The sequence below is a fragment of the Pseudopipra pipra genome, chromosome 18 (assembly GCF_036250125.1).
Source record: "Pseudopipra pipra isolate bDixPip1 chromosome 18, bDixPip1.hap1, whole genome shotgun sequence".
Lineage (NCBI taxonomy): Eukaryota > Metazoa > Chordata > Aves > Passeriformes > Pipridae > Pseudopipra > Pseudopipra pipra.
The window spans coordinates 9,594,579-9,620,167 of NC_087566.1; the positions used below are offsets into that span (position 1 = coordinate 9,594,579).

At 39.3% G+C, this 25,589-nt stretch overlaps 1 protein-coding gene across 2 annotated transcripts in view; it reads left to right on the forward strand.

Annotated features, from left to right (window-relative positions):
- The window catches only part of DNAH10 (dynein axonemal heavy chain 10), a 52,673-nt gene that overhangs the window by 5,909 nt on the left and 21,175 nt on the right, over window positions 1-25,589 (forward strand). For both annotated transcript variants that reach the window (XM_064675145.1, XM_064675147.1), the window contains exons 9-49: window positions 286-484; window positions 1,196-1,390; window positions 1,536-1,706; window positions 2,382-2,558; window positions 2,889-3,062; window positions 3,710-3,879; window positions 4,564-4,715; window positions 5,122-5,286; window positions 5,578-5,785; window positions 6,684-6,840; window positions 7,958-8,434; window positions 8,592-8,750; window positions 9,037-9,162; window positions 9,241-9,343; window positions 9,577-9,755; window positions 10,339-10,550; window positions 10,843-10,999; window positions 11,439-11,672; window positions 11,773-11,895; window positions 12,653-12,886; window positions 13,379-13,602; window positions 14,122-14,391; window positions 14,476-14,659; window positions 15,297-15,431; window positions 15,833-15,985; window positions 16,540-16,728; window positions 16,833-16,979; window positions 17,559-17,750; window positions 17,919-18,037; window positions 18,205-18,363; window positions 18,657-18,792; window positions 18,922-19,044; window positions 19,517-19,651; window positions 19,963-20,176; window positions 20,639-20,758; window positions 21,667-21,812; window positions 22,215-22,367; window positions 22,886-23,146; window positions 23,797-23,969; window positions 24,325-24,418; window positions 25,375-25,542. In XM_064675145.1, coding sequence (XP_064531215.1) covers window positions 286-484; window positions 1,196-1,390; window positions 1,536-1,706; window positions 2,382-2,558; window positions 2,889-3,062; window positions 3,710-3,879; window positions 4,564-4,715; window positions 5,122-5,286; window positions 5,578-5,785; window positions 6,684-6,840; window positions 7,958-8,434; window positions 8,592-8,750; window positions 9,037-9,162; window positions 9,241-9,343; window positions 9,577-9,755; window positions 10,339-10,550; window positions 10,843-10,999; window positions 11,439-11,672; window positions 11,773-11,895; window positions 12,653-12,886; window positions 13,379-13,602; window positions 14,122-14,391; window positions 14,476-14,659; window positions 15,297-15,431; window positions 15,833-15,985; window positions 16,540-16,728; window positions 16,833-16,979; window positions 17,559-17,750; window positions 17,919-18,037; window positions 18,205-18,363; window positions 18,657-18,792; window positions 18,922-19,044; window positions 19,517-19,651; window positions 19,963-20,176; window positions 20,639-20,758; window positions 21,667-21,812; window positions 22,215-22,367; window positions 22,886-23,146; window positions 23,797-23,969; window positions 24,325-24,418; window positions 25,375-25,542 — 7,267 coding nt within the window. The remainder of the gene's footprint in view (window positions 1-285; window positions 485-1,195; window positions 1,391-1,535; window positions 1,707-2,381; window positions 2,559-2,888; window positions 3,063-3,709; window positions 3,880-4,563; window positions 4,716-5,121; window positions 5,287-5,577; window positions 5,786-6,683; window positions 6,841-7,957; window positions 8,435-8,591; window positions 8,751-9,036; window positions 9,163-9,240; window positions 9,344-9,576; window positions 9,756-10,338; window positions 10,551-10,842; window positions 11,000-11,438; window positions 11,673-11,772; window positions 11,896-12,652; window positions 12,887-13,378; window positions 13,603-14,121; window positions 14,392-14,475; window positions 14,660-15,296; window positions 15,432-15,832; window positions 15,986-16,539; window positions 16,729-16,832; window positions 16,980-17,558; window positions 17,751-17,918; window positions 18,038-18,204; window positions 18,364-18,656; window positions 18,793-18,921; window positions 19,045-19,516; window positions 19,652-19,962; window positions 20,177-20,638; window positions 20,759-21,666; window positions 21,813-22,214; window positions 22,368-22,885; window positions 23,147-23,796; window positions 23,970-24,324; window positions 24,419-25,374; window positions 25,543-25,589) is intronic.

Genomic DNA, 25,589 nt, shown 5'->3' on the forward strand with positions numbered 1-25,589 from the left:
CCCTGAAGAAATAGTTGCTTGTCCTCTTTTGTCTCAAAAGGATATAAAACAATAAGACAAATATAAATACAGTGGTAAAAAAAGTGGCATAAATATAATAAAAATCAGTCCTGAAATAGTATCTCCTTTCAAAATCACGCTGAAAATGATAAGTTATGAATTTTTCCTAGATTTTATATAATTAGAAGCTGCTAAACTGGGGTATATTAATCCAGCTGAGATAGAATTTTTTATCTATAGTATTTCTATTCTATAGTATCTTAACTGTGTTGATTTGATTAATAGAGAAGATAGAGCTGCTGCAAAAAAGAAAATAACAGAAGGCAAAAACATTCTTGAACAATGGAAGAAATGTTACTTTACTACTTGTGCCCAAGTTGAAGAGTCGGGGAGTGAACGATACTGGAAATTTGACGTGAAACGTTTCTTTGAAAAAACAGATTATATGGCTGCAGTCTGTCAAGATCTGTATGATATTTTCCAGGTAGTGATATAGACAATAAACAAAGGAATGGTGTGATCTTATTCTCTACAGGAGATTCTTTTGTACTGTAGGCGTTGACTTGTTAACAGCATTTAGTTGTGTGAGTGGGTTTGTGTTTAAGACCTGAGAGGTGCCTTCGATTCCAACAAAATGGCATTTAATGCTGGGGATGGAATGACTTCTCCAGGTGCTGGCTGAGGAAGGATGTTACTGGGTATGTGTTATGAACTTAAAGACTTGCAGCAACTGTTTCACAGATTTGCAGTTTTTGTGGGTTGCTACCTTAAGGAGATGATAAAATACCATTGTAATACCATATGTAAATATACTATAATATCAAATTTGGCCACCTGTGAATCTGTGAATTGATTGCAGAATCACATATGAATGGAGAGATGCTGTGTTTAGGCTAATTTAAGTCAGGGTAATTAGCAATGTAGTCCATCAATAAACTGTGTATGTAAAAACTGTGGAGTAAAAAGGAGTAAGAACTGAGTATTATCTGTTGTAACAACTGAAGTGTTGGGCCTGTAGAGTGTTGGTTTTCTTTTTAGTGTCTTGTATTAAAATATAGGAAATGTAAATCACAGCACAAATTGGTCATTTGCTGACTGGTTTATATTTTTTAAAGGAAAAATTAACAGAAAAATGTGTTAGATGGCAGAAAAACAATAAAAGAAAGGTTTCTAGTATGTTCTTCTGAATTAACAGGTCACTGAAGAGCTTTACAATATATTTATTCCTGAGCTGACAACTGTGACAGAGAATCCAAAGCGTATTGAGGCACTGCTGAGAGGAGTAAATGGACTGACTAGTCCTATGAAAGAGCTGAAATTTGACCCTCTGAGCATTCGAAATGCACGTAGATGGAAATCTGTTATGAGAGAATTTAGAGAAGAAGTTTCAGTAAGTACCATATACTGTGATTCCCATAAAATAGTAAAATTATGCTTGACTATTATTATCAAAAAATGTTTTCACTTTGCCTCTCTTTCTTGGTTTTGCAAGATGAATCTCTAAGTGACAGGATTTCTTGGCTTTCTTTGTTTAGATTACTGAAGAAAAGATCAACAAATTTATTGATGAATCTTTTAAGACCCTTCGATCAGCAGAAGCTGCATTTGACATGCTGGTAAAGTTCAAACACATCCAGACTCGTGAAAATGTTAATGACCACTTGATGCTGAAATTCAGTGATGTTTTGGACCACTACTGCAAAGAGGTATTTAATTTAGGGATTTCTTATGTAGTACATGAAGCTCTTTAGCAACTGAAAATCATCAATCTTTGTGTATGTCTAAATACCTGTGTAGTGTCATTTACTGTCTGAAATTACAAAATAAACATAATAATTGCTCTCCCTTTTTTGGAGCTGGTTGGAGAAATAGTCTGGTTAATTTGCTGAAGAGGTTGTGCACATCTATACGTGTGAGGCACTGTCTGGGAACTGGAAGGCATTTGCATGTGCTCTGAATGCATCAAAGCTTGTGGCTATTCCTTCACCTTGTGAATGGCAGTTCAACGGGAGACCTTCCTGAGAAAATTCACCTTTCCTACCCTACAGCTTTCTTGTGCTGGACAACAAGTTCATGGTGTGACCAAAAGGTGTCAGAGATCAACCCCGAGGGCAGAAATAGTTTCTGACATGTGTGTTGGAAAGCTTTTCATGTCAGTGTTTCTCTTGATATTTCAAAGAACATTGACTTTAATGATGAATTGTGATTTTACAGAAAATGCTGCCATAATAGTATTTCCTCAAGGTAGAGAAAGGAAGACAAAAGAATTGTTTTTATCCTGCTTCTGGAATTAGCTTCAGAGTGATTAGCTGTGTTCCAGATATTGACCATTGAACAAGCAGTGGAGAAATGGGTCCATGCAATGTTTTATTCTCTTCTAGGTTGAACATGTTAAGCAAATCTTTCTTCAGAACCTCAAGGATCCGCCTCTGTACAAGAATCACCCTCCAGTGGCTGGAGCAATATTCTGGTCCCGCTCCCTTTTCTATCGGATCAAACACACCATTATCCGATTCCAAGAAGTAGAGGAGTTGCTTGCTAGTGAACGTGGACAGAAAGTATGTTGGTTCCTTTGATGTTTGATGAAGGAAGAAATACTTTCCTGATACACTTCTTCTGGAGATGTTAAAGTGGGGAATTTCCAAGTCTTTGCACACACCAAGTGATGTTAGTTGTGAAAAGCTGGTTGGGACCTTCCCACTGTTTCCCAGGGAGACAGTGATGGACTCAATGTCAGAATTCAAGAGCCCAAATTTTTCAGTGCCTGCATTAATTACAAGGCATTACTTGTCCTCTTGTCTAATAAAAAACAGAAACCATATCAAGACACCATATTAAGACAGGTTAGTTGGTCTTTAAAACGATTTACAGAGAGTTTTCCTTTCTAGGTAAAACAAATATATCTTCAAGTTGCCAAGAAGATGAAAGAGTATGAAGATCAAAAATACAAGGAGTGGAGAGAGAGGACAGAACACATTGTCCCACAGTTACTGAAAGATAATCTGCTGACTGTCGTCACTGTGGGGGCTGCAACAAATGTTCATCCAGAGACTTCTGAGCAGGTGAGATCTGGTGTACCAGTCTTCTCTGTGGAAAAGAACTGAAACCTACCTGATGGTCAGCGAGAATTTTCTAAAACCAGTATTTTAAACACAGATTTTGAAAGGAAAATTTCAAAAGTTCTGAGCTCAGAATTGTTTGTGGCCCTTTCGAAGACATAGTTCCTGAATCACCCGGCAACTGAATGAATGTTGTTTCTCTGGGTGTTCTTCTGTGCTATAGTTCACATATATATATATATATATATATTTAGGTTTTGGTACAGCATCTTTAGGACATTGCAACATAACTTGGGACTGAAGTTATGTAGAGGCAGGTTCCCAGCAGGGATCATACAGAATCCAGTTCTTACTAAACTTGTCTGACTGAATTTCCCCTGGGATTTCTGTTGTAACTGGTTGCAGCAATATGTATACAGGTGATTTGGTTTGTTTCTTGTAATTGGCTTTCACTGAAGAGGTAGTTGTGTGTAATTCCTGAAACAGGAGTGCTGAGGCTGCTGTAGAATTTTAAAGACATTTTCGCAAGCTCTGGATGTCAGTCATTCTGACTTTTACCTGCTGCCTGATGAAATGTCTCCAAGAGCTCACCTTTACCTTGTTACAGATTGGTGCTCATCTCCTTTCTGCTGCTCTTTCTTGTGTTGCAGAGCTCTGTAACAGAGGAGTCTGTCACCACCAAGAAAAGTCTCTGCTTTGGAGTGAATTTTTCTCCCATACTCCAAGAGATTATCATTGAAACAAACTACATGGAACAACTGGGGCTTCCAGTCCCAGAAATAGCGAGATATGTGGCATTGCAGGAAGACAAATATGTTAGGTAAGGCTGTAACAGAATATCTGCTCACATATAGACTTATGGCAGCATTTCAAGTGGTTTCACTCCAAACCAGAATGGGCCCTGAGTCATCAAATCTTGGAAAGATGAGGGCTCTTAGTGACTTTTTTTTTAAGGGTACAATTACTAATGGCCATGTTGCACTGATAAGCTTTTCTCTGGCACTGGCTGCATCCTTTACTCTGTAGGACTGTTATACAAATTAACATCTTGTCAAAATAATTTGTTTTGCAATCAATTGTTGCTACCATTCAGATTTCATTTAAATTTACTGTTGCTTTCTTCCCGTACAGCCTTGAATAAGTCAGTTGTATCCAAATTATCACAGGCATTTACACACAGATGTGCTGATAAGATCCTTAACTGGATATTAAAGTTCACCTGTTGAGTTCACTTATGTGGCTGAAGCTGCCTCAAAAACTTTCTGAGCTGGGGCAGGAGAGGTTTGTTCAGCTGTTGTTGGAGCCATATGAAACTCTTCTTTTGTTTTCAGTGGGAAATGAATTACATTTATAAACATTACATATTCACTGGTTAGTCCTGCAAATTTTGCTTTATTTTGAAGTCTGAATGGAATGATGGAAGTGCTCTGCTCTTTGATGGAGGTCAGAGCTGTATTTCAAGAAAATCGTCATATTATGATGTTGTTGTGTTTCTTCTCTTTAGGTATACAAGTAGATTGAAAAACATGCTCTGTTGCTATCACAAGTTAATGGAAACACTGAATGAAGCGGAAACCAAACTTCTTGATAACTATATCCAAGAACTCCGGAGAATATTGAAATCAGGACACAAAAGACTCACATGGAACTCCTTAGGTAATGGAGATACTATTTTAAACTGGCCTTAGACACTGATTTTCAGTTAAAAAATCTCCTCAGTTCTGCAACCTACTTTTTATGTCAAATGACAGCAATGTATCCCTAAGTGATACATCCTGTTGCCACAGTCGAGGCAGAGGAGCAGATGAGACAAACTCTGATCCAGGAGGGTATTTCCTGTGTTTTTTATTATATTTAAAACACTGGAGATGGTTAGAAACCCTTAGATAAGAGCTGTAAGGGAGTTAGATTAAGGATTAGGTGAGAAAACATCTAATCTATCTTTCTGCAGAACCTTGGGTTCATTCTGAGAGATAAACCACATCTGATTATAGCAATATTGATGCATTGGTAAAATATTTCTTAGAAGAGAAAAAAACAAATGGTTGTGATTTGTTTCAAGGTATTGGTGAATTTATTTTCCAATGTACACAAACCATTGAGAAGCTTGAGTTACTTGTCCATCAGATTCATAATATTTCTGAAGACATAAGCAGCAAACTTCTGTTCATAGAATCAGCAAATCTCTTCAAGCTTCCGCTTTCAAAAAATGGTGATGAACTTCCTGGTAAGTTCCCAGATCTGTCACTTGAGTGAGTGAGTGATGGATCAAATTTCTTTCAACACTTTCTAAGTTGTAAAAAGGTTGCTCTCACATCTAATGGTTGGTATTAAATAATTGAATCCATATAAAATCAGAGGGCTGAAATATTAATAAATTAATCATTAATAAGTGAAGATATTTTTATCAGTATAGAGATCAATTTCATGTTCACAAATAAAGCCCAGCTGATTATTCCAGTGTATAAATCTGTTACATCTTTTGCAGTTAATAATGCTTTTTTTGTATCTGTTGCAGAAGCAAAAGAATTTTTTGACTATATTAAGTGTGAAAGAGCAAAAGATGTGGCACACATCGTTAGAAAGTATTCTGAAATTCCACCATTGCTAATAGAAGTGGAAGGACAAGTTGCCAATACAAACACTGGCAAATCTCCAAAATTAACTTCCTATTATGCATACTGGGAAAATAGGATTTATCAGGTGTTGACACAGTTAATTGTGAAGTAAGTAAATTGTTTGCTTTAATGGATTTCCAGTTTTTCATCTTCAGATTTCCCTGGATCTGTTGATCAGTGTGTGTGTAGTGACATTGTTTGAACACCTCAGTGACTTACAGTTTGTGACAGATTTGTATTTGTACAGGTTTTTTTCCTGTGAAGAACAGAGAACTGATAACAAGGTACAGGAGAAACCCAAATTCTGAGGAAATGGATATTGGCATATTTTTGGCAGAAGAGAGAAATAAGATACATTTCCTGCAATGTGTGTAGTTGCACATCCCTGGTTTATTTCTAAAACCAAGGTTTTGTTTTACTAAAGAACACGATTTTGAGAACTTGGTGTCTGGGTGCCTGATGCCTCCCTGTCCTGCAGGGGACACCAGGACAAGAACAAAGGTTTGTTGGGTTTTACTTCACCTGTTCTGCAGTGGCTGAGGCCAAGGAGGTTCTTGTAGCAAGATATTATGTAAAGGCTTCTATTATAAACAAGATATTGTTGCAATAGAGCATTGCAGGGTTATAAAAGCCTCCCAGCCACTTCTACTTCCCATGATCCATGTCTTTGTAATCTGGGCCATGCTCAGGTGACTTTGTTGTGTTTTCTTGTCAGGGCTTTCACAGAGGAGCTGACAAAAGTCTCAGGATCCTTTTGCACCAGGGTGTCCCCATTCATTCCTTCTGCCAGTTTCTTTAATCAAGCTTTTGTATTAAATCAATTTAGTGGGATAACGTTGCTCCCAGACCCATCAGTGTTTCCAGCTGAAGTTGGTGGTGGCTGATTTCAGACAGCTCAGTTTGCAGATCTGAGCACACAGCTGATAATTGCAGTCTCTGTTGGGCATTTCCATGGGGGCAGCACCTGATTATTTCTGTCTTTGACACTATTTTTTTCCTTTCCTAGGAATTTACAGGCTTTTAATGCAGCTATTCTTGCAAATGTGCCACTGTTACAAATAAAAGCTGTTTTCTCTGTTCCTGAGATCACCTTTCAACCCAGTGCCAGCGAGATTGACAAAATGGTGGCGCAATCCATCCAGGACTGTGTTGAGGTCACTAAGGTGATTTTTGATAAAGATTTTTTTTCTTGCCAGAGTTTGCTTGTGGTTATAGTGAGCCAATCTTGCTTTATGTTTGGGCAAGCATAAATGTCAATAGGAAGATTCATATTGCTTTATCTTGAAATCAAAATATCCAGTACATTGTCCTAATTTTACAAACTGATGAGAAGGAAAAAAAACACCTATAAAACTTCATGCAATTTATACTCAGGCAAAATTATCTATTACATTTAGCAGTTTTGCCAGTATAAGGACATGATTTGGTTCTATAACTCAGCACACATCAGAAGGAAACACTTTTCAGATTGCACTGCAGATGTTGCTTTCTGATGAATGAATAAGCTGGTGGAATAAGGAAAGTGAGTATCCTCCTCTACATTAACTTTCTCCTTAAAAGCAGCAGAAAAACAGTTCAGGAAATGTTGGAGAAGGGCATCTAGGACACATCTAGGACAGTAAATATCTAGAAATATGCAGCTTGCTGGCAATGATGCACCAGTATTTTCCTGCATAAATATTGAACTGCTTTCCTGAAAAGAAGCCAAATATTGTGGCAGTGTCCTTACCCTATGCTGATGGAGAAATGATTCCACCTGAAATGAAATGATTCCACTGGAGCAGAAGAGCAAATCTGAGCATAGGAAGCACACCTATGAGGTGTGTTTGATCCAATACTTTTTTCTCTCTGTCCTGCTATATTGTGGCTCAGCAGAGATTTTAGAAGCAGGTTGAGTAATGCATGGAAAGGTTTTGTTAGGATGAAATTAACTCTTCTGAAGTTGATGGGAAAGTGTAATGCTCTCAGAAAAACAATTGATTTGAGAAATAATTCACTCCACTTCCTACACTGTGTCCTAAATAATGGTGAATCTCTTCACCAAAAGGGTTATCAAGTGCTGGCACAGGCTGCCCGAGGAAGTGGTGGAGTCACCATTCCTGGAGTGATTTAAAAGGTTGTGTAGATGTGGCACCTGGGGACATGGGTTAGTGGGGGTTTTGACAGTCCTGGCTTAATTGGTGGACTCCATGAGGCTTTTCAACCTGAATGATTCCATGAATGATTTCACTAAAATGACTCTACAAGGTAACTTTTTCAACCCTGTCTTAAAAACTCCAGCACTTTGTGCGGTGGATGCACGGCACGTGTATCGAGTGCCCTCCTCAGCATGTCAGGAAAGATGAAGTTGTCATTTTCAGCTTCTACAGTGACGTCTCCCAGAGCCCCCTGATGATTGAACAGGCTGTTCTAATCACTCACAATGTCCACAAAGTCCTGGCTTCTCTCAGCAAGTATTTGAACCAATGGAACAGGTACGAGCTGCTGTGGAAATCAGACAAAGGCACAGTCCTGGAGAGGTTGGCTGCAGAAAAGCCTGCTTGTGTCACCTTTGATGAACAGTTGCAGTTCTATATGAAGGTAGCTCAGGAAGTGACTCAACAGCCCTTGATTAAAGATGAACGATTTATCAGGCTTCAGCTGGCTCCTTTAGCCTTCACAGTGCAGGAGAATGCTAAAGGCTGGATGCTTTCACTTGGGAAGTTGCTTAATGAGTCAGCAAGAGAGGAGCTTGTCACGTTGAGGGATGAGATTCAGGTAAGTGTTTTCAGTTTGGTTTTTTTGTTATCTTTATCACATAGACTGAAAATGAATCTGCATGTTATTTGCTTGTATTTTTTGTTTGACTCATTATTATAATTCTGCCAATTGCTTTGTCAGTGTTGATTCTGGAAATTATCTTTACTTTTTACAGAGATTATCAGAGAATCTTAATAGACCTCTCGATACCCTGGACAATTTCAGAGTTGTCCTTAGCACGTTTGTAGAGATCAGAGGCATGTCCTTCGAGGTGGAGCTGAACTATTTGGACATCCTGGAGAGATACCGAACTCTTGCATTGTACAATATTCCAGTAAGTGCATGTCTCATCAAACAGCTCAGATTTGAGCTAAGGGAACAAATGCCTCACATGTGAATGAATAAATATTTTCATTTTAAGACATTTGACAGACTTACAGTATCTAAGGGATGTCTGGAGATTGTCTAGTCTCCCCTTCTCAAATCAGCATGTCCTCTTTAAAATGGACATATGGCATGTGTTTAAATCTGATTGAGGTCACTTCAGTACTGGTTTTGTGTTTTGCAAATTTATAAAGTCACATACTTTCCTGTGGCTCCTTATTTCTTGTTTGTTCTAGGTAGCTGACGAAGAGCAGGAGAAGGCCAACAAGATTAGGGAAGAGTGGGAGACTCTTGTCCTGGAAGCAGCACAACTCAATCGCAACATGGATCGTAAAGGAGGTGCAAAAGAAACATTCACAAAGGTAATCTTCGTAATTAATACTGTAAAACAGATTGCACAGAAATGGAAAGGAACACAATTTAAACACTGTTTTTTTTAGGTTACACAACAACAAATTAAGGACTACAGCAAAGAGACAGAAGATTTCTTTCAGAAACTCATTACTGAGGGGCCTGGTTCTGTTGGGGATGATCTTGATAAAGGTAAATGGATTGATGTGTGTGAAGTGATGTCTTGAAAATATTAGTCTTTGGATAATTCAAATTTTATGTAAAGCAAGGAAATTGTGCTTTCCTTATTAACATCCAAACTCCTCAACCAGGAATGTGAATGTTTTTAATCCTAGAACTTCTTCCGACTGCATGCGAATGCTGTCTTATTTATTTCCCATGAATCCAGGGATTATTTATCTAGAAAAATTTCTCTCCTTTCCCAGGATTGGAACTTATGGCCCATTTTGATAAAGAATTGGAGAGACTGGAAAAAAAGCATCGGGAACTGGGCAGTGCTGAGAAACTTTTAGACTTGCCAGCAACAGTGTACCCGGACTTGATGAAAGCACAGAATGATGCAAAAGGTCTAAGGCAGGTCTATGAGATTTATGCATCACAAAAAGTGAGTATCACACTATGTCTACATGGGCACACAGAAAGGGGGGAGACAGGGAGAGGCTGCATTGTCCTCTGGTTACTGTCCACTCTGTTCAAAGCCTGTGCATGAAATAAGCTGTGCCCTGTAATTGGCCATCACTGTGAATTAATTTGAATGATATTAGTGCAGCACTAACAGTGTCTCCACAGAACCAAACACATTCTCTTATCAGATAGGAACAGACTTCTCCCTGCCCCTAATAATTATTGGATGGCACTTCTTTACTGCATGAGTCTCCTGATCATTTCAGTGGAACTACTTTTGGATATAGTATGTGTACAGGTGACAATGGGTATCTCAGGCTTTAACTAGTTTTTAAGAAGTTTTATTTTTCCAAAATTAAAATGCCCTGTAAAGCATGCTCTTAAGGATGCTTTTCCTGTTCTCCATATTATGAATCTGTCTTGGACACGAACCTGTCTCTTCCTCTGTTTGTAAAATATTAACACAATTACATCTGCATCCTGACTGTCATCTCTAGATCCTACTGTGGTGAAAAGATTGGTTTTTTGGGGGGGGGTCAAAATATGATTTTTTTCCTTCCCAGGCAGCTAAAGAGGAATGGTCTCAGACACTCTGGATAAACCTGAATGTCCAGGTTCTCCAGGAGGGAATCGATGGATTTCTCAAAGCCCTCCGCAAGCTGCCCAGGCCAGTGCGCAGCATGGCAGTGGCTGTGCAGTTGGAAACCAAAATGAAGGCATTTCGAGACTCCATTCCTTTGCTGCTTGACTTGAAAAATGAAGCTTTAAGAGAAAGGTTTGCTTTGATTTATTGAAAACCAATATTTTATGCGTTTTGTTAGAACTTTTAATTTCCATTACTGGGGTCATGCCATGTCCTGGAGTTTGGAACTTTGCTTTCTGCTTAATGAATGTGTATGATAGCATCCAAGTGACTGCAATGACTGGTATACTTTATGTGTTCAAAGTATTAGTTCTAGTTTAAACAATGGCATGCTAAACATGGTTTCTTTATTAGATGTTAAATTACAGGGGGTTTTTTTATTGTATCTGGTGGTTGGTACAATTGATGTGTCAATTTAAAACAGGCATTGGCAAGATCTTATGGAGAGAACAGGAACAAAGTTTGAAATGAAAACAGAAACATTCACTTTGGAGAACATGTTTGCTATGGAACTTCACAAACATAAAGGTATTATCAGTGACATTGTTGGAACTGCTGTTAAAGAACTCAGCATTGAGAAGGTAATGTATTAAATTATAAAATCATAATAAAATTAGGCAAGGATGACAACAGTCTGAGTTTTATTTGAGATTTTTAAGTTGTCATGACAGCAAGTTTGGCCATCTTCAGGTAGCTGCCATGATGGAACTGATGACAACTGAGATCAATAGCTCTGTTAAGAAGCTCCTACATGGCACAGAGCCCCAGCAGTATTGCCTTGGCAGCAGTATATTGGATTTCTGTTATTACAATAAGCAAGCTTGTCCTATGAAAAAAGGATCTGAAGAGGGATACATTCTGTTGCCCTCATCATGTTTTGAAATAGACCCTTCTTTACAAACCAGAGTTAGAAAATCTCTGCAAAAATTTTGCTGAATTAATTGTTACATTTTTTTACTTAAGATTATAGTTCTCCAGTTTTTGAAGATTAAAAGATGCATCATTTATGCTCACATGCAGGGAATGAAGGAAATAATAGATACATGGGAACAGATGAAATTCACTGTACTGGAATACGTCAAAGGCACTGAGAAGCGAGGCTTTATTCTGGGACCCTCAGAGGAAATTTTAGAGATTCTTGATGACAACAATGTCAGCCTTCAGAGTGTTTTGGGCAGTCGATTTGTGGGGCCTTTCCTTTCAACTGCTCGCCAGTGGGAAAAAACTCTGTCATTGATTAGCGAAGTAACTGAGGTAGGAGGAAAGTGCTGGACTAAATAATTAATTTTTATTATTTATAATCAGAATTTTCTGTTGTATTTTTCTTTCTCTGATGATAACATTTGATTCTTAGATCTGGATAGCGGTTCAGAGAAAATGGATGTACCTGGAGAGCATCTTTGTTGGTGGAGATATCAGATCACAGCTTCCAGAGGAAGTAAAAATATTTGACAGAGTAGACAAAATGTTTAAAGAGGCAAGTGATTGACTTGTGATCAGCATAATTTTTTAGTGCATTTTGGTTCCCATTCCATGGTTATCTGTGGTCTTGTGTGTCATGTGTAACACTGAGAATGGTATAATTAATTGAATATGAGATTGGGGAACCCAGGAATTTGTGTTTTACTTCACATCTGTCATAATCAGACTTCTCCTGATTTAGCTAAGGCAGGCAGAGGTGTGATCCTTGGCTGGCAGCATGGGGTAGGCAGAATCTCCTTTTCCTTTCACTGGATACATCTTTTTATCTTTACCTTGATAATAAGAGGCTTAGATGTGTTTCTAGAGATTGAGGACCTACATAAATGCTGAAAAGGCTTTCCTGGTTCGTGCCACTGTTCCCACACTGAACACATACTCCCAGTATGAACATGACTTACTTTTCTGTTTTCCATCTGCAAAACTGGGAGAGTGCTGTGAATCTGAAACACAATGTTTGATCATACTTTAAAGTACCACTGTGTGCAGTCAGGTATGTGCTTATGCTGGCATGGCTTGGGATATAGACTTGTCTTGCTTACACTTGTTTTTACAGTTGTGTCTCCATAAACACACTACCTCCATGTTTTCATCCAGCACTGCAGCAACAGAAACCATATTTTAAAACCTTTGATTCACTTCTGTAAGAACCTGCACTACTTGTGCTGCTTGTGTGCTTTGTCACTAATTAAATATAATTTAGTGTAATCTATTGCAGTTCAGTGTTTTCTAAACTTCATTTTCTCCCTCTGTAGATAATGGATGAAACTGTAAAAGACCCAACAATAAAAACGTGCTGTGAGGTCCCAAATCGTCTGAAAGACCTCCATCATATAAATAATGTGCTGGAGAAATGTCAGAAGAGCTTGAATGATTATTTGGATGCCAAGAGAAATGCTTTCCCAAGATTTTTCTTTATATCTGATGATGAGTTGCTGAGTATCCTTGGCAGCAGTAACCCACTGTGTGTCCAGGAACACATGATAAAGGTACAATGTCTGGCTTTCCACAGTGCCTTGTGATTTTAGATGCTTTAAGAAGTTTAGCAGACTATACTGTACATGCTCCTAAGGGTGCACTAATATTTTTTGCACACAAAAAGCATCCTGGCAGCATCTTGTATCAAATCTGATGGATATTCTCTCCTGGCCAGTAGCAGTTACAGTAGAGGATTGTTGATGGAGGAACATTCAAAATACATCAGAATGATCTACCATTAAAGAACCTTCCTGTAGCTCCTCGTAGGTCTTTATTTTCTAGAAAAAAAAGGTCAATGTCATTTGGGCCTGATTATCTTCCTGATTACAGTTAGGATGCTGGGCTATACATCAACATTTGTATTTGATTACTTAGGAGCCAGATCCATTTTTCCTTAGAGTCCATGGACTTTTCTTTCAAGATGAAATGGGGGCTGGATACACTTACATCCTGGAAGCTATGGTTCTAAAATTCCAGTGAATTTCTTTGCTGGTGCCTTTCAGATGTTTGATAATGTGGCCGCCCTGAGGTTCCAGGATGGTGAAGATGGTGAGAAGATTGCAACAGCCATGATCTCGGCCGAGAAGGAGGTGATGGAGTTCCGACAGGCTGTCCCTGCCGTGGGCAGGGTGGAGAACTGGATGACAGCAGTGCTGGAAGAAATGAGAAGGACCAACAGGCGCCTCACCAAGGAAGCCATTTTTCGCTACTGTGAGGACAGAAGCAGGTGACAGAACCAGTAGCAAGAATAACACAAATTCCTGATGTGTTATTATGAACCTGTAGCGATGCAGAAAAATTAAGACTCATTTTTTTAATTCATACACAATTTAGCCTGTGTTTCTGTACGTGGAGGGATATGAATACATGCATATGCACTATTTAACTAACCAGGAAAAATGTGTTGCCTCATATCTAATTTCCTAAATCTTGAGGTTTTATTTTTGGTGGTGTTTGCTCGTTATGTTTTTCTCATGATGAATTCCAGTTGGCAATTGTACGCATGGAATAGGCAGCTTTTCTATCAGGGTATTTCCTAGGTTTCTGAAATCCCACAGCATACCCTGATAGAATTCTGTACATCTCTGAAAAGTTTAGCTCATGTTGTAGTTGTTGCAGAAATAGGAAAATAGAAGGAACTTTTTGTTTGTTTGGTTGGTTGGTTTTGGTTTTAGTTTTTCTTTCCTGATTAGTTCCTTAAAATAAACAGTAACTCAGCCTCCCTCACTATATGTGTTTTCCATAGAGTTGATTGGATGCTGCTCTTCCAAGGCATGATGGTGCTGGCTGCTAATCAAGTGTGGTGGACTTGGGAGGTAGAGGATGTCTTTCGGAAAGTGAAGAAGGGAGAAAAACAGGCAATGAAAATCTATGCCAAAAAAATGCATCAGCAGATCGACGACCTGGTGACCCGGATCACGATGCCTTTGAGCAAGAACGACAGGAAGAAATACAACACTGTCCTCATCATCGACGTTCACGCCAGAGACATCGTCGATATATTCGTGAGGGACAGGTAAACCTACCGCTGAGCCCAACCTGCTGAGCAAATGCCAAGTGCAGAAATGGTATTTCCGTGCTTTAACTCTGTGTTGTGTAGCATCCTGCAGGCTCAGGAGTTTGAGTGGGAGAGCCAGCTGCGCTTTTACTGGGAGCGGGAGCCGGACGAGCTGACGGTGCGACAGTGCACCGGCACCTTCTCCTACGGCTACGAGTACATGGGGCTGAACGGGCGGCTCGTCATCACCCCCCTCACCGACCGCATTTACCTCACGCTCACTCAGGTACACATGTGCAGTCATGTGAGCTTTGCTAGCAAGCCTGGGAAGTAAGATACCCCCAAGAATTCCCAAGTGGAAGGATTGTAGGGAAATTTATTTCCGGAGTCGAGAACACTGGACTTAAAAGAGCATTACTCTTAATGGAGTTTCAAACGCTGGGCCTGAGGAAAGACATGCCACCTGTTCTTCTCAGGGCTTTTATCATCCCTGGCCCCCTGCTTTGTGGGGTCTTTGACATGTCTGCAGGACTTACCTTTTCTCATACCAGAGAGCATTTCTCTGGAATGCAGGAGGAGAAAACTTCTAAAACTGTCTTTGGGAAGGATGCCTCTTCTAAGCAGGAAAGTCATCCTAAGTGAAACAAGCTCTAATCTCACCATAAATCTTCCAGAAGGGTCTTCTACCCTTACAAAGCCCTTGCTGTAGTTCTACACAATCACATCATTGTTCTATTGCCTCCTCCTGCCATCTCCCAGGTGCCAATGTGAACACTGATATGCTTGAAATCAATTGTGATATCATTGCCTCATTGCCTCAAGGATAATGTAGAATGCATTTACAGATTAAGTTGAAAGTTTTGCTACCAACCAAATCTAAATTTAATCCAAGCTTTGCTTTATTTTCTGGTCTATCTCCAAAGGCTCTATCAATGTTTTTGGGAGGAGCACCAGCAGGGCCAGCAGGTACAGGGAAAACAGAAACAACCAAGGATCTGGCCAAAGCACTGGGCTTGCTGTGTGTAGTGACAAACTGTGGAGAAGGCATGGACTTCAAAGTAAGAGTTAAAGATCTGTGTTTTCTGATAAAATGCCACCTTCTGCTCTTTTTCAGTGCCCAGGATAAGGACATACTCTGAACTGCTGCATAAGTACCTCCCTTAGAGATACAATGCTGTTTGATAATGAAATTTAGCAAAAAATGTCTATTTTGAATAAATTCCTGGAGAATTTCAGGTGCTTTCAACCAAGGGAGCAATGACTGTATGATTTGTGTTAAAGCTTGTGATGAGCATTCTGCACTTGGCAAGTAATTATGAGAGATTGCCTGCTCCTGCATATATAAATATGCAGAATTTTTGCCCAGTAATTAAGAGTTTTAACATACTTCAAAGTTTTTTTGATGCTGAATGTTTTTATATATTCACTGCTGAGTGGTTTTTCTTGTTTTTCCTTTTAGGCAGTTGGTAAAATTTTCTCTGGTCTTGCCCAGTGTGGAGCTTGGGGATGCTTTGATGAATTCAATCGCATCGATGCTTCCGTGCTTTCAGTCATTTCCTCTCAGATTCAGACTATTCGAAATGCTTTGATGAATAAGTTGAAAGTATTTCAGGTAAACATTAAAAAAGAAGAGTAATTGTGAAGGCTGAGCTTGGGTTTGAGGCCAACATCCAGGGTTAGACCCCTTCATTAGATCAAAGGGCTGCTGCTTCTCTAATTTGTCTGTGCTGAACATTTCAAACTGCAGAGTATCTACTCTCAGTTTGAAAGATGTTAAATCCTTGCTGATTTCCTTTGCTTGGTTCTTCCTTTGTGAAGTGGGATAAAAGTGATCCTAATAGGATAATAGTAAGTAAATGGGATAATAGCATAGTAGTAATTCAGAAGAGGAGTAACTTAACTTGATGTGGATTGTAGGCTCTATTTACTGATGTTTATTGGAATTCAAAACCCTCAGACAGAAAATTTGATTGAGGCTTGTGAAATGTCCTAAAGTTTAGATCCAAGATCCACTCATCCCACTGTTTGTGTCTGGATGACTGTGAAAAGCTAAATATTTTAACACTTTGTCCTAAGTGGGTGCCCCAGTATTGCTGTTTTTCTTTTTGAGCCAATAGTTCTATTTGTTTCAGTTCCTAATTCACATTGTTCTAATGTTTTCTTTAGTTTGAGGGACAGGAAATTACACTTGACAGTCGGATTGGCATTTTTATTACAATGAATCCTGGCTATGCTGGTCGGACTGAGCTCCCTGAGTCCGTGAAAGCTTTGTTCAGGCCTGTGGTTGTTATTGTACCAGATCTTCAGCAGATCTGTGAGATAATGCTCTTTTCTGAAGGGTTCCTTATGGCAAAGGTAAGAAAATTTTATTGCTGCCCATACCTGTGTACACACGTTTCATGGCCAATGTTTGGTTGCAACTTACACATTTATGACTGTCTAACTTAAATCTCGAACAGGTCCTTGCCAAAAAGATGACAGTGCTTTACAAGCTGGCAAAGGAACAGCTTTCTAAACAACATCACTATGATTTTGGACTGCGGGCCCTTAAGTCAGTGTTGGTGATGGCTGGAGAGCTGAAAAGAGGATCAGCAGACCTCAGTGAGGTAGATTTGCTGCTTAGTTACCCTGGGCAGGTCATGTTTTTCAATAGGAAGGGGAGGTGTTTTACCTATCTGGTGTAGTTTGTCTGCTTTGGAAAGAGGAGCATTGGTGTTACTTGTCTTATTATTTCAGTTGGTTCTTACTGACTTCCATCATGCTCTCTACCAGTAAGTTGCCATCAGAACTCAGGTCAAAGTAGGGAAATCTGTGTAAAATGAGGTATTTTACTTCTTGTTGAGTCCAGGATGCAAATAGCCAGAGGAATGTCTGTGAATGAATAGCAAAAGCTGGTTTTTGTACAGTGAGTGCTCCAGCTCAGGGAAGCTGTGGTGTGGGCCACTCCAGCCATTTGGCATTTGGTTAATATGGTACAAAAAGGCACTGTGTTATTCTTAGCTGTTGATCTGCTTAACCCTTGTAAAATAACCTTTGTTGTTTCCACTAGTAACTGATGCCAAGAAAATATTCCCAAAGCTATGCTGAAATAATCAGGCATTAGTTTTTAAAGATGTTTGAAGTGCCTAATTTTGGATAATTGGTTAGCTGTTTGGTAAACATTGATTTTGCTATGTTCTGTCTAGGAAGTTGTACTAATGAGAGCTCTACGAGATATGAATCTTCCTAAATTTGTGTTTGAAGACGTACCTCTCTTCCTTGGCTTAATCTCTGACCTGTTTCCTGGCCTGGATTGCCCTCGAGTTCGCTACCCTGACTTTAATGATGCTGTAGAACATGTGCTGCAAGAACGGGGTTATGTTGTTTTACCAGTCCAGGTATAAAAAATGTTAATTGCTTGAGTTTCTGTTGTAAACATTAGGCTGAAGGTGCATCGTTGCACTGTGGAGTGGCTCCAGGAAAGCTGATCTGATATAGGCCAGCTGCTAATCTTGTCCACAGAAGAGTTCTGACAGTAGTCTCCTGAATCAATATTTATTTTCCAGGTGGATAAAGTAGTTCAGATGTATGAGACAATGCTAACCCGCCACACAACAATGGTGGTTGGACCTACTGGAGGTGGCAAGTCAGTTGTCATTAATTCTTTGTGCCGGGCCCAAAACAAGTGAGTATAGAATTTGATACATGGAAATCAGGTTGTAAAATGGCACAGACTGTATTGCTCAGCCCTGTCTAGTCATGGCAGGGTCAACAGCTGCCCAGAGTATTTGCTTGGGTTAACAGGAGATGGTATTGTGTGATTTTACTGTGCTTTTCTTGCTGTATCTTTAGGCTGGGATTGTTGACAAAGCTTTACATATTGAACCCTAAAGCTATGAGTGTGATTGAGCTGTATGGGATCCTCGACCCTGTCACACGAGACTGGACAGATGGAGTCCTGTCAAACATTTTTCGGGATATCAACAGGCCAACTGACAAGAAAGAGCGAAGGTGGGCAGCTAGAAATCATTGTGATGCTTTTTAGATACTGAGATTTACATCAGTCAAAAATAAATACTTGATACTGCACTGTTTAAAACAGAAATTCTAAATAAACAGAAAATGTCCAGGAGTGTTTCTGTCTCCCCTGAGTTTCTAGCCTCAGTGAAATGATGCAATTTTAAAAAATGAGTGGTAGGCTTCCAAGCAGCTGGGCTAACACTCATGCCATTGATGACACTTCTGAATTCTGAAATATTAATAAAATCAGAGATTAGACAGTGCCCCATGGCTCTTGTACACAGGTACATTCTCTTTGATGGAGATGTGGATGCTCTCTGGGTTGAAAACATGAATTCTGTCATGGATGACAACAAGTTACTGACTCTGGCAAACGGGGAGCGGATCAGACTTCAGTCACACTGTGCTTTGTTGTTTGAGGTAAGAAATGACTGGACCATTTAATACATGGGAAGGGTTAGAGACAGATGGGGCTTCAAAGCCTGAAAAGCAGTTACTGTGGCTGTTCTTTGCTTAAGTGTGTGATTATCTTGTGTGATTATTTTATAGGTTGGTGACTTACAGTATGCATCTCCTGCCACGGTGTCCCGCTGTGGAATGGTCTTTGTAGATCCTAAAAATTTGAGATATGAGCCCTACTGGCAGAAATGGGTCCAAGGAAGAGAAAATGAGGTGGGAATTTCTGCACTTTTTCAGCAAGTATTTGTGTTAAAAACTGAATTTCAGATAGTTAAAGACAGTCTGATTTTCTGACAACAGATCTAATCACTAGACCTGGAGCAGAGGGCTAAAGAGAATTCCCATCTTTTCTGAATTCTGGTTGTTTCTGAGAAGTGAAGAACAAAGAGTTAACAGTGAGATTGCTTAGCTCCTTGTTTCTTACATTTAGTTTAAAAACTCAAGTCCACAGGGAGCTGAAATAAGACAACTTACTTGCTGTCACCTGGTGAATGCTGATCTTCACCTGCTGAAAACCCAGTCCATACAACAGCATCACATTTCTTCATGTACCCTGTCTTTGGTAGAAGTGATTCCTTCAAGAACAATCATACCTGGTCAGGCAGGTGTTGATGGGAAGTGCTGCTGTCAAAAATTTGCTCTCCAGGTTTCTGTATGTTGAATTCTTGTCCTTTTTGTTCCTCAGCAAGAGAGATTTGACTTGAATCGTCTCTTTCAAAAGTACGTGCCCTACCTTATTGACATGATCGTGGAGGGAATTGTGGATGGCAAACAGGGGCAAAGGCTGAAGACCATTGTTCCTCAAACAGATTTAAACATGGTAAGAAACAGAGAATAAAGGCTGAACATGTTTAACTAAAAAGAAAATGGAATGATGGAGAAAGTATAATCTTCCCAAAGACAGGAGTAGAGTCTGTGCTGAAATGTGAGTTTGCTTGTGATAAGCACCAAGAGACACAAAGCCAATCAGCTCCTAACAGTGCTCTTCTACTGTCCTTAATACATACAGCAGTAGATTTACCTGGACAAAAGGACAAAAAATCAGCAAACAGCTGAAAACATATGATGAGTTTTCATTTTTCACCCATCTAACTGACAATTTTGTTTACAGTTTTGTCTTTTTTCCAACAGGTTGTGCAGTTGACTGTGATGCTGGAAGTCCTGGTGGTACAGTCTGAGAATCCTGATGTTCTGGAGTGTTTTTTTTTGGAAGCTTTGTATTGCTCCTTAGGTGCTACTCTTCTTGATGCTGGGAGAATTAAATTTGATGAAAATGTTAAACGTATTTCCTGCATGTCCACTGTTAAGGATGACAACACCCTGGCTAAGGCAGGGGAGCTGCCAGGTAGGATCTTGTCATAATTTAATCGGAATCCCACTGATTATATTAGGAAAGTGTTAGTTTCCATGAAGGTAGATCACTGTTCTTCCTTCCAGCTGGCTATTTCTGGCTGCAAAATCTGCTCTTTGAGGGACTATCACTGAAAACCACCTAGAGATATTGATGCTGGATGACTCTCAGCTACTGGTCTGTCCTCACAGAACAGTACTTTTCTGTGCCAAGCTGAAGAGATAAACAGTGAAAGGAAAAGTAAAATGTGAAAAAAAGCCACGGGAAGGTGCTTATAAAGCAACATTATGACCCAGGTGCTGGACTAGGAGAATTTTGGTTAATGACAAGCAAACAGAACAAAGCGTTGCCCAGCTTAGTCCAGATTCTTACCCTTCATTTTCATCTCATTCAGATTGTTTTCTTGTGAGATATTTCAGTGTCCTAGAAAAATTGCAATTGCTTAATGATTTGCAGGTCAGCTGCCAACTTTGTATGACTTTCATTTTGATGGATCTGAAAAAAAGTGGGTACCTTGGATGCAACTTGTTCCTGAATATATTCATAACCCTGAAGTGAAATTTCTTGACATTCTAGGTGAGTGTAAGATAAAATACAGTGATGATCTACCTTTAATTTATAATGTGTCACCACTGAGTGCATGGCACTTAACATGAGATATCTTCTTTCTCTACTGAAGATCATCTACTCAGGTTCAGTTGCTTGTGAAGGAACACATCCATTTTTTTAATGTTCTTGTCATAGTAGTTTACCAGTAATAGAGTTGATGTTCACAGTGTAATAAAGGAATGAGGAAAGGATGAAAGCTTGTTTCAGTTAATAAGGCTTATTAGGAACCAACAATACCTTTTACAAGGCAGAATAGCAGATGATTCACAGTTTGCTGTACCAGAAATTCTAGGAAAAACGTCAGCTCAGTGGTTCAGATACTCAATAGATAAAAATTATGTTCTTAGGGCCATTATTGGTTGTTACTTCAAGCATTGCATAATGGTGACAGGTGCTTTTCATAGTTCAGGACAAATTAAGGCCTGTTACTTTACAGTAATACTCCAGCAAGCACAGGTTAACTTCACTGACACAAGATAATTCTGTGATCTCTGAATTTGCTCCTAATGCCAGGCTATTCACGTGGAAAAAAAAATTCATCTCTGTAGAGTTCTGGGAAAATGCTTATGATCCAAATAAATCCAGATTATATCCTTGAAATAGGGATTAAATGGAGCTTAACCAAACCATGACCCTCCTATATGGATGATAACTTCTTTTTTAATATATCTATAGAAGAAAAGATCCCAATGATAAAAGCTGAAAAGAGTTGGTTAAGCAGTTAAAATTTTCTTTCAACACTGTGAGTTGATAATTCTTTGTACTACTGCACATTAATACTTTGAGAGTGTGATCCAGCATTATTCTATAAATATAAATCCCTGGCTGTAGTGCATTTTAATTTAACCAGGGATTGTATCCATGCTCTTTTCCAGTGCCCACAGTGGACACAACTCGCACGTCTTGGTTACTGGAACAGATGGTGAAGATAAAACGCCCAGTTGTCCTTGTAGGTGAATCGGGCACATCCAAGACAGCAACTACACAGAACTTCCTGAGCAATCTGGACAAAGACCTCAATGTATGTAGGAGGCATTTTGCCTTGTTTGTAAAGCTGCATTTTCATTCCTTGTCCTTGTGTTAAATCTGCATTGTGAAGGCTGAGTTTGTGGGCAGCGACAGTGACCTGAGTAACGTGACTGCAACTCCAGACCCAAAGTGTGGGAATGACTTGAGAATCCTTCAGGATCAGAGGTGTTTCGTCCTCTTCTACCATGTACAAATCCAATTTTATAAAGTAAAAATATATTATCAAAGTGCTAAGAATGAAGTTACTTTGTCATCTGTAATTCAAGTGAATAATGGACGAGAGAAACATTTCCTGTACACCTGACAGTTTAATATAGAGAATATTTTTGAATGGTCTAGTGAAAAAACAAAGAACAGGTAAAAATCCATTCTTACCCATGTCCTCCCTTTGCAGCTGGTGCTGGTAATTAACTTCTCTTCTCGTACAACATCCATGGACATTCAGAGAAACCTGGAGACAAATGTAGAAAAACGAACTAAGGACACTTTTGGCCCTCCCATGGGAAAACGTCTCCTGGTGTTCATGGATGATATGAATATGCCAAAGGTAAGCTGCCAATAATTTTAAAGGTAGTATAGAAACATTTGGGGTGGCACTGGTGTGGTCCCTTCATGCACGAACCCAGTGAATCCCAAGTCAAAAGGATTCATGGTAAGTGTGTCACTGGATCCCAGCTCAGGATCATCGGAAGAGTTGGGTTTGTGTGCCAGAGGGGTTGTTTCTGTCTGTTGCAGTGTTTGTCCTATATGTAAGAGAGATCCTGTTCAATCATCTTTTTGTGCCATTAAAATCATGTTTCTGTGGCCTGATATTGGATGCAGGTCCCTTTCTCTTTATAAATGGGGCAAAGAGTGTGTGTGCATTTAGTTTATCTCGGAGAAGGGGTGCTTTTCTTATAGGAGACTTTAGAGTGAGTGTTCACAATCAGTGCTAGAGCTTTATGAAGTGTCACTTAGTTCTTGTAACATTCTCCTGAGTATGGAGCACAGTATTTCCACATTTTTAGCAGGAACTGAGGTGCTGATGTACTGTGCTCTAAATACCTTGACTCTTGTATCCCTAAGGTGGATGAGTATGGCACCCAGCAGCCCATTGCCCTGCTGAAGCTGCTGCTGGAAAAGGGTTTCTTGTACGACCGTGGGAAGGAGATGAACTGTAAATTCCTTCGAGACCTGGGATTTATTGCTGCCATGGGCAAGGCTGGAGGAGGTCGGAATGAAGTGGACCCTCGGTTCATCTCACTCTTCAGTGTTTTTAACATACCTTTTCCTTCTGAACACTCACTGAAGTCGATCTACTCCTCCATCCTGAAAGGCCACACTGCGGTAATTTCACTGCTATAAAGGATTGCTCAACAGGTTTATTAGTTTTAAATAGACATTTATTTCTATGTTGTTGCAAGACCTGAAATCTTCTGTTATCAAGTTTTTTTATTACTAGAACCTCATGTGAACTTTCCCTTCCTCTTCTCTTTCTCAATGGGTTTATACTGTTAAAATGAGTTCTTGAGTAATATGTAAACATTCAAGTCAGCAGATAATTTATAAACCTGGTGCTTTTCATAGGTTGAAACCTGTGAATGATTTGGTTATAGTTCCTGTGAGCACAAACACACAGATCAGCAAACTCTTTCCTGAATGAGTGTGAAAAATTTGATAGAATGCATTAAACTGCATTACTAGCAAGGAACCTGGAACATCAGATAATAAAAGAGGAGTTTAATTTTTCTGCTATGGAAATGCAGTGGAAATTCCAGTCATTGAGTTTGATGTTATCTTGAGCACTCAGCAAGCTCCAGCGTGAAGATGGAGCCTGCCCAAAACATTTAAACTGCAGAATGTTCATCCTACAGAGAATTTCTAACTGTATTTGAAATATTCCAAGCCGGTTTAAAAGCTGGAAAGCAGACTGTATTTAATAGCATTGAGTTCTCTCTGGGCAGTCTCATGAAAACACCTCTTTCTCATGTTTGCAGACATTTACTGAGGCAATATCAGCCATCTCTGACAAGATCACTCTGTGTACTTTGGAGCTTTATAAAATGATTATTAGTGACCTACCCCCGACTCCTTCCAAATTCCATTACATTTTTAACCTGCGGGATCTTTCCAGAGTCTACAATGGACTTGTTCTTACAAGTTCAGAGAGGTAAGAATAGAAAATTTGGCTTCAGTGGTCCTACACTTATTTATTTGGGTGAATCTGGGTGAAGGTGAGGTATTTTGGTACATGAAATCAGTCCCATTTGGTTACTTTTCATTACACCTGTGCCACAGTGAGAATTAGAACATCCTAAATTGTGATCTTACTCTTATGCATTAGTCTTTCTGAAATAAGATATCTAGAGGTAAAATTGCAAGCAAATTATGTAAAGAACAAAATCAAAAGAGCAAAAAAAAGGAGTAAGAAGGTCACTCTAGTATTTGCTCATTGTTATTAACCATATGGTCTTAGGAATCATGTCAGCTCATTTGTGCACTGTGATATTTTGATGTTAATTCAGGTTTCAAAAAGTGACCCAGATGGTGAGAGTTTGGAGAAATGAGTGCCTGAGGGTTTTCCATGACAGGCTGATTAATGAAGAAGACAAAGCATTGGTGAGTAATTTCTTTCAGTTTTTAGTAGTCACTCACTATTACTTTGGCAATTAATTTGCGACAGCAACATTACCAACTGTTGGGCTCACGTCTTGCAGTCCAACTGCAAACTTGTCTGATCAGTATATTGCTCATTAATTTAAAACATGACCCATGGAGGTTTTTTTCTAAAATAAAGTGACTATGGCAGACTAAGAAATCAGATAAGGAATGGAAAGTATCAGTTGGTTTGCCTGTCCAGGAAAATTGGTTGGCAGCAGTACAAGTGCCAAAGTGTGAGAGCAGTGCAGGAGAAAACTCAGGAAATCACTTCAAGTCAGTATTTTCCTTCAGGAAGGATTATATCAGCATGTGACTACAATCAAGTAGGAAAATGGATAAGAACTGAGTTCTTAAATATAGTGGACTCAGTTTTGGCTGTTATGCAAACTGGAAAATTATATGTATATGTTTCAAATTATGTCTTAAAACACAAAAGAGAATGATGCCAGTTTTATACCCTGAGAATTAGGAGAGAAATTGGGGTGAAGACTACTTATGTATAAGCAACTTGCTTTGCTTTGGAAGTTGCTTAGATGAAAAGAGGTAGATTAAGATGGCTTCAGATTTTCCTGCTTAAAACTTTCTCCTCTAACATACAAAGATACATCTCCAGCTCAATTTTCACAATTCAGAATATTCATGCAGACTTAGAAGCTTTGTGAGAAATCTTGCTGGTGAGACATCTATTAGTGCTGAGAAAGAAAGTTTATTAATACTGTTTACACCAATATGTGAGAAGGTGTGTTTTTTTTTTTTTTAACAGGCTTATCCTTTTCTGTTTTAACATTCTAAAGTCCATTGCCTTGATTGGTTCTTGAACTACCTATTAGATCCTTTCAGATCATACATAGAACACAAAAGAGGGCTGTATTCTTTGGATCTTCTAGTGACAGACTCATTTCATATCCTTCAAGGTACAAGGTCATATAAAAAGCTTGGTGGAAGAGCATTTTGCAGATGAACTGGAGCATGCCATGAGGGATCCAGTTCTTTTTGGGGATTTCAGAACAGCACTGAATGAAGCTGAACCTCGTGTTTATGAAGATATCCAAGACTATGATGTAGCAAAAGCTCTCTTTCAGGTAGTGCATCAGCTTGGAACTGTGCCTGAGTCTGTCTCTGTGCCTGA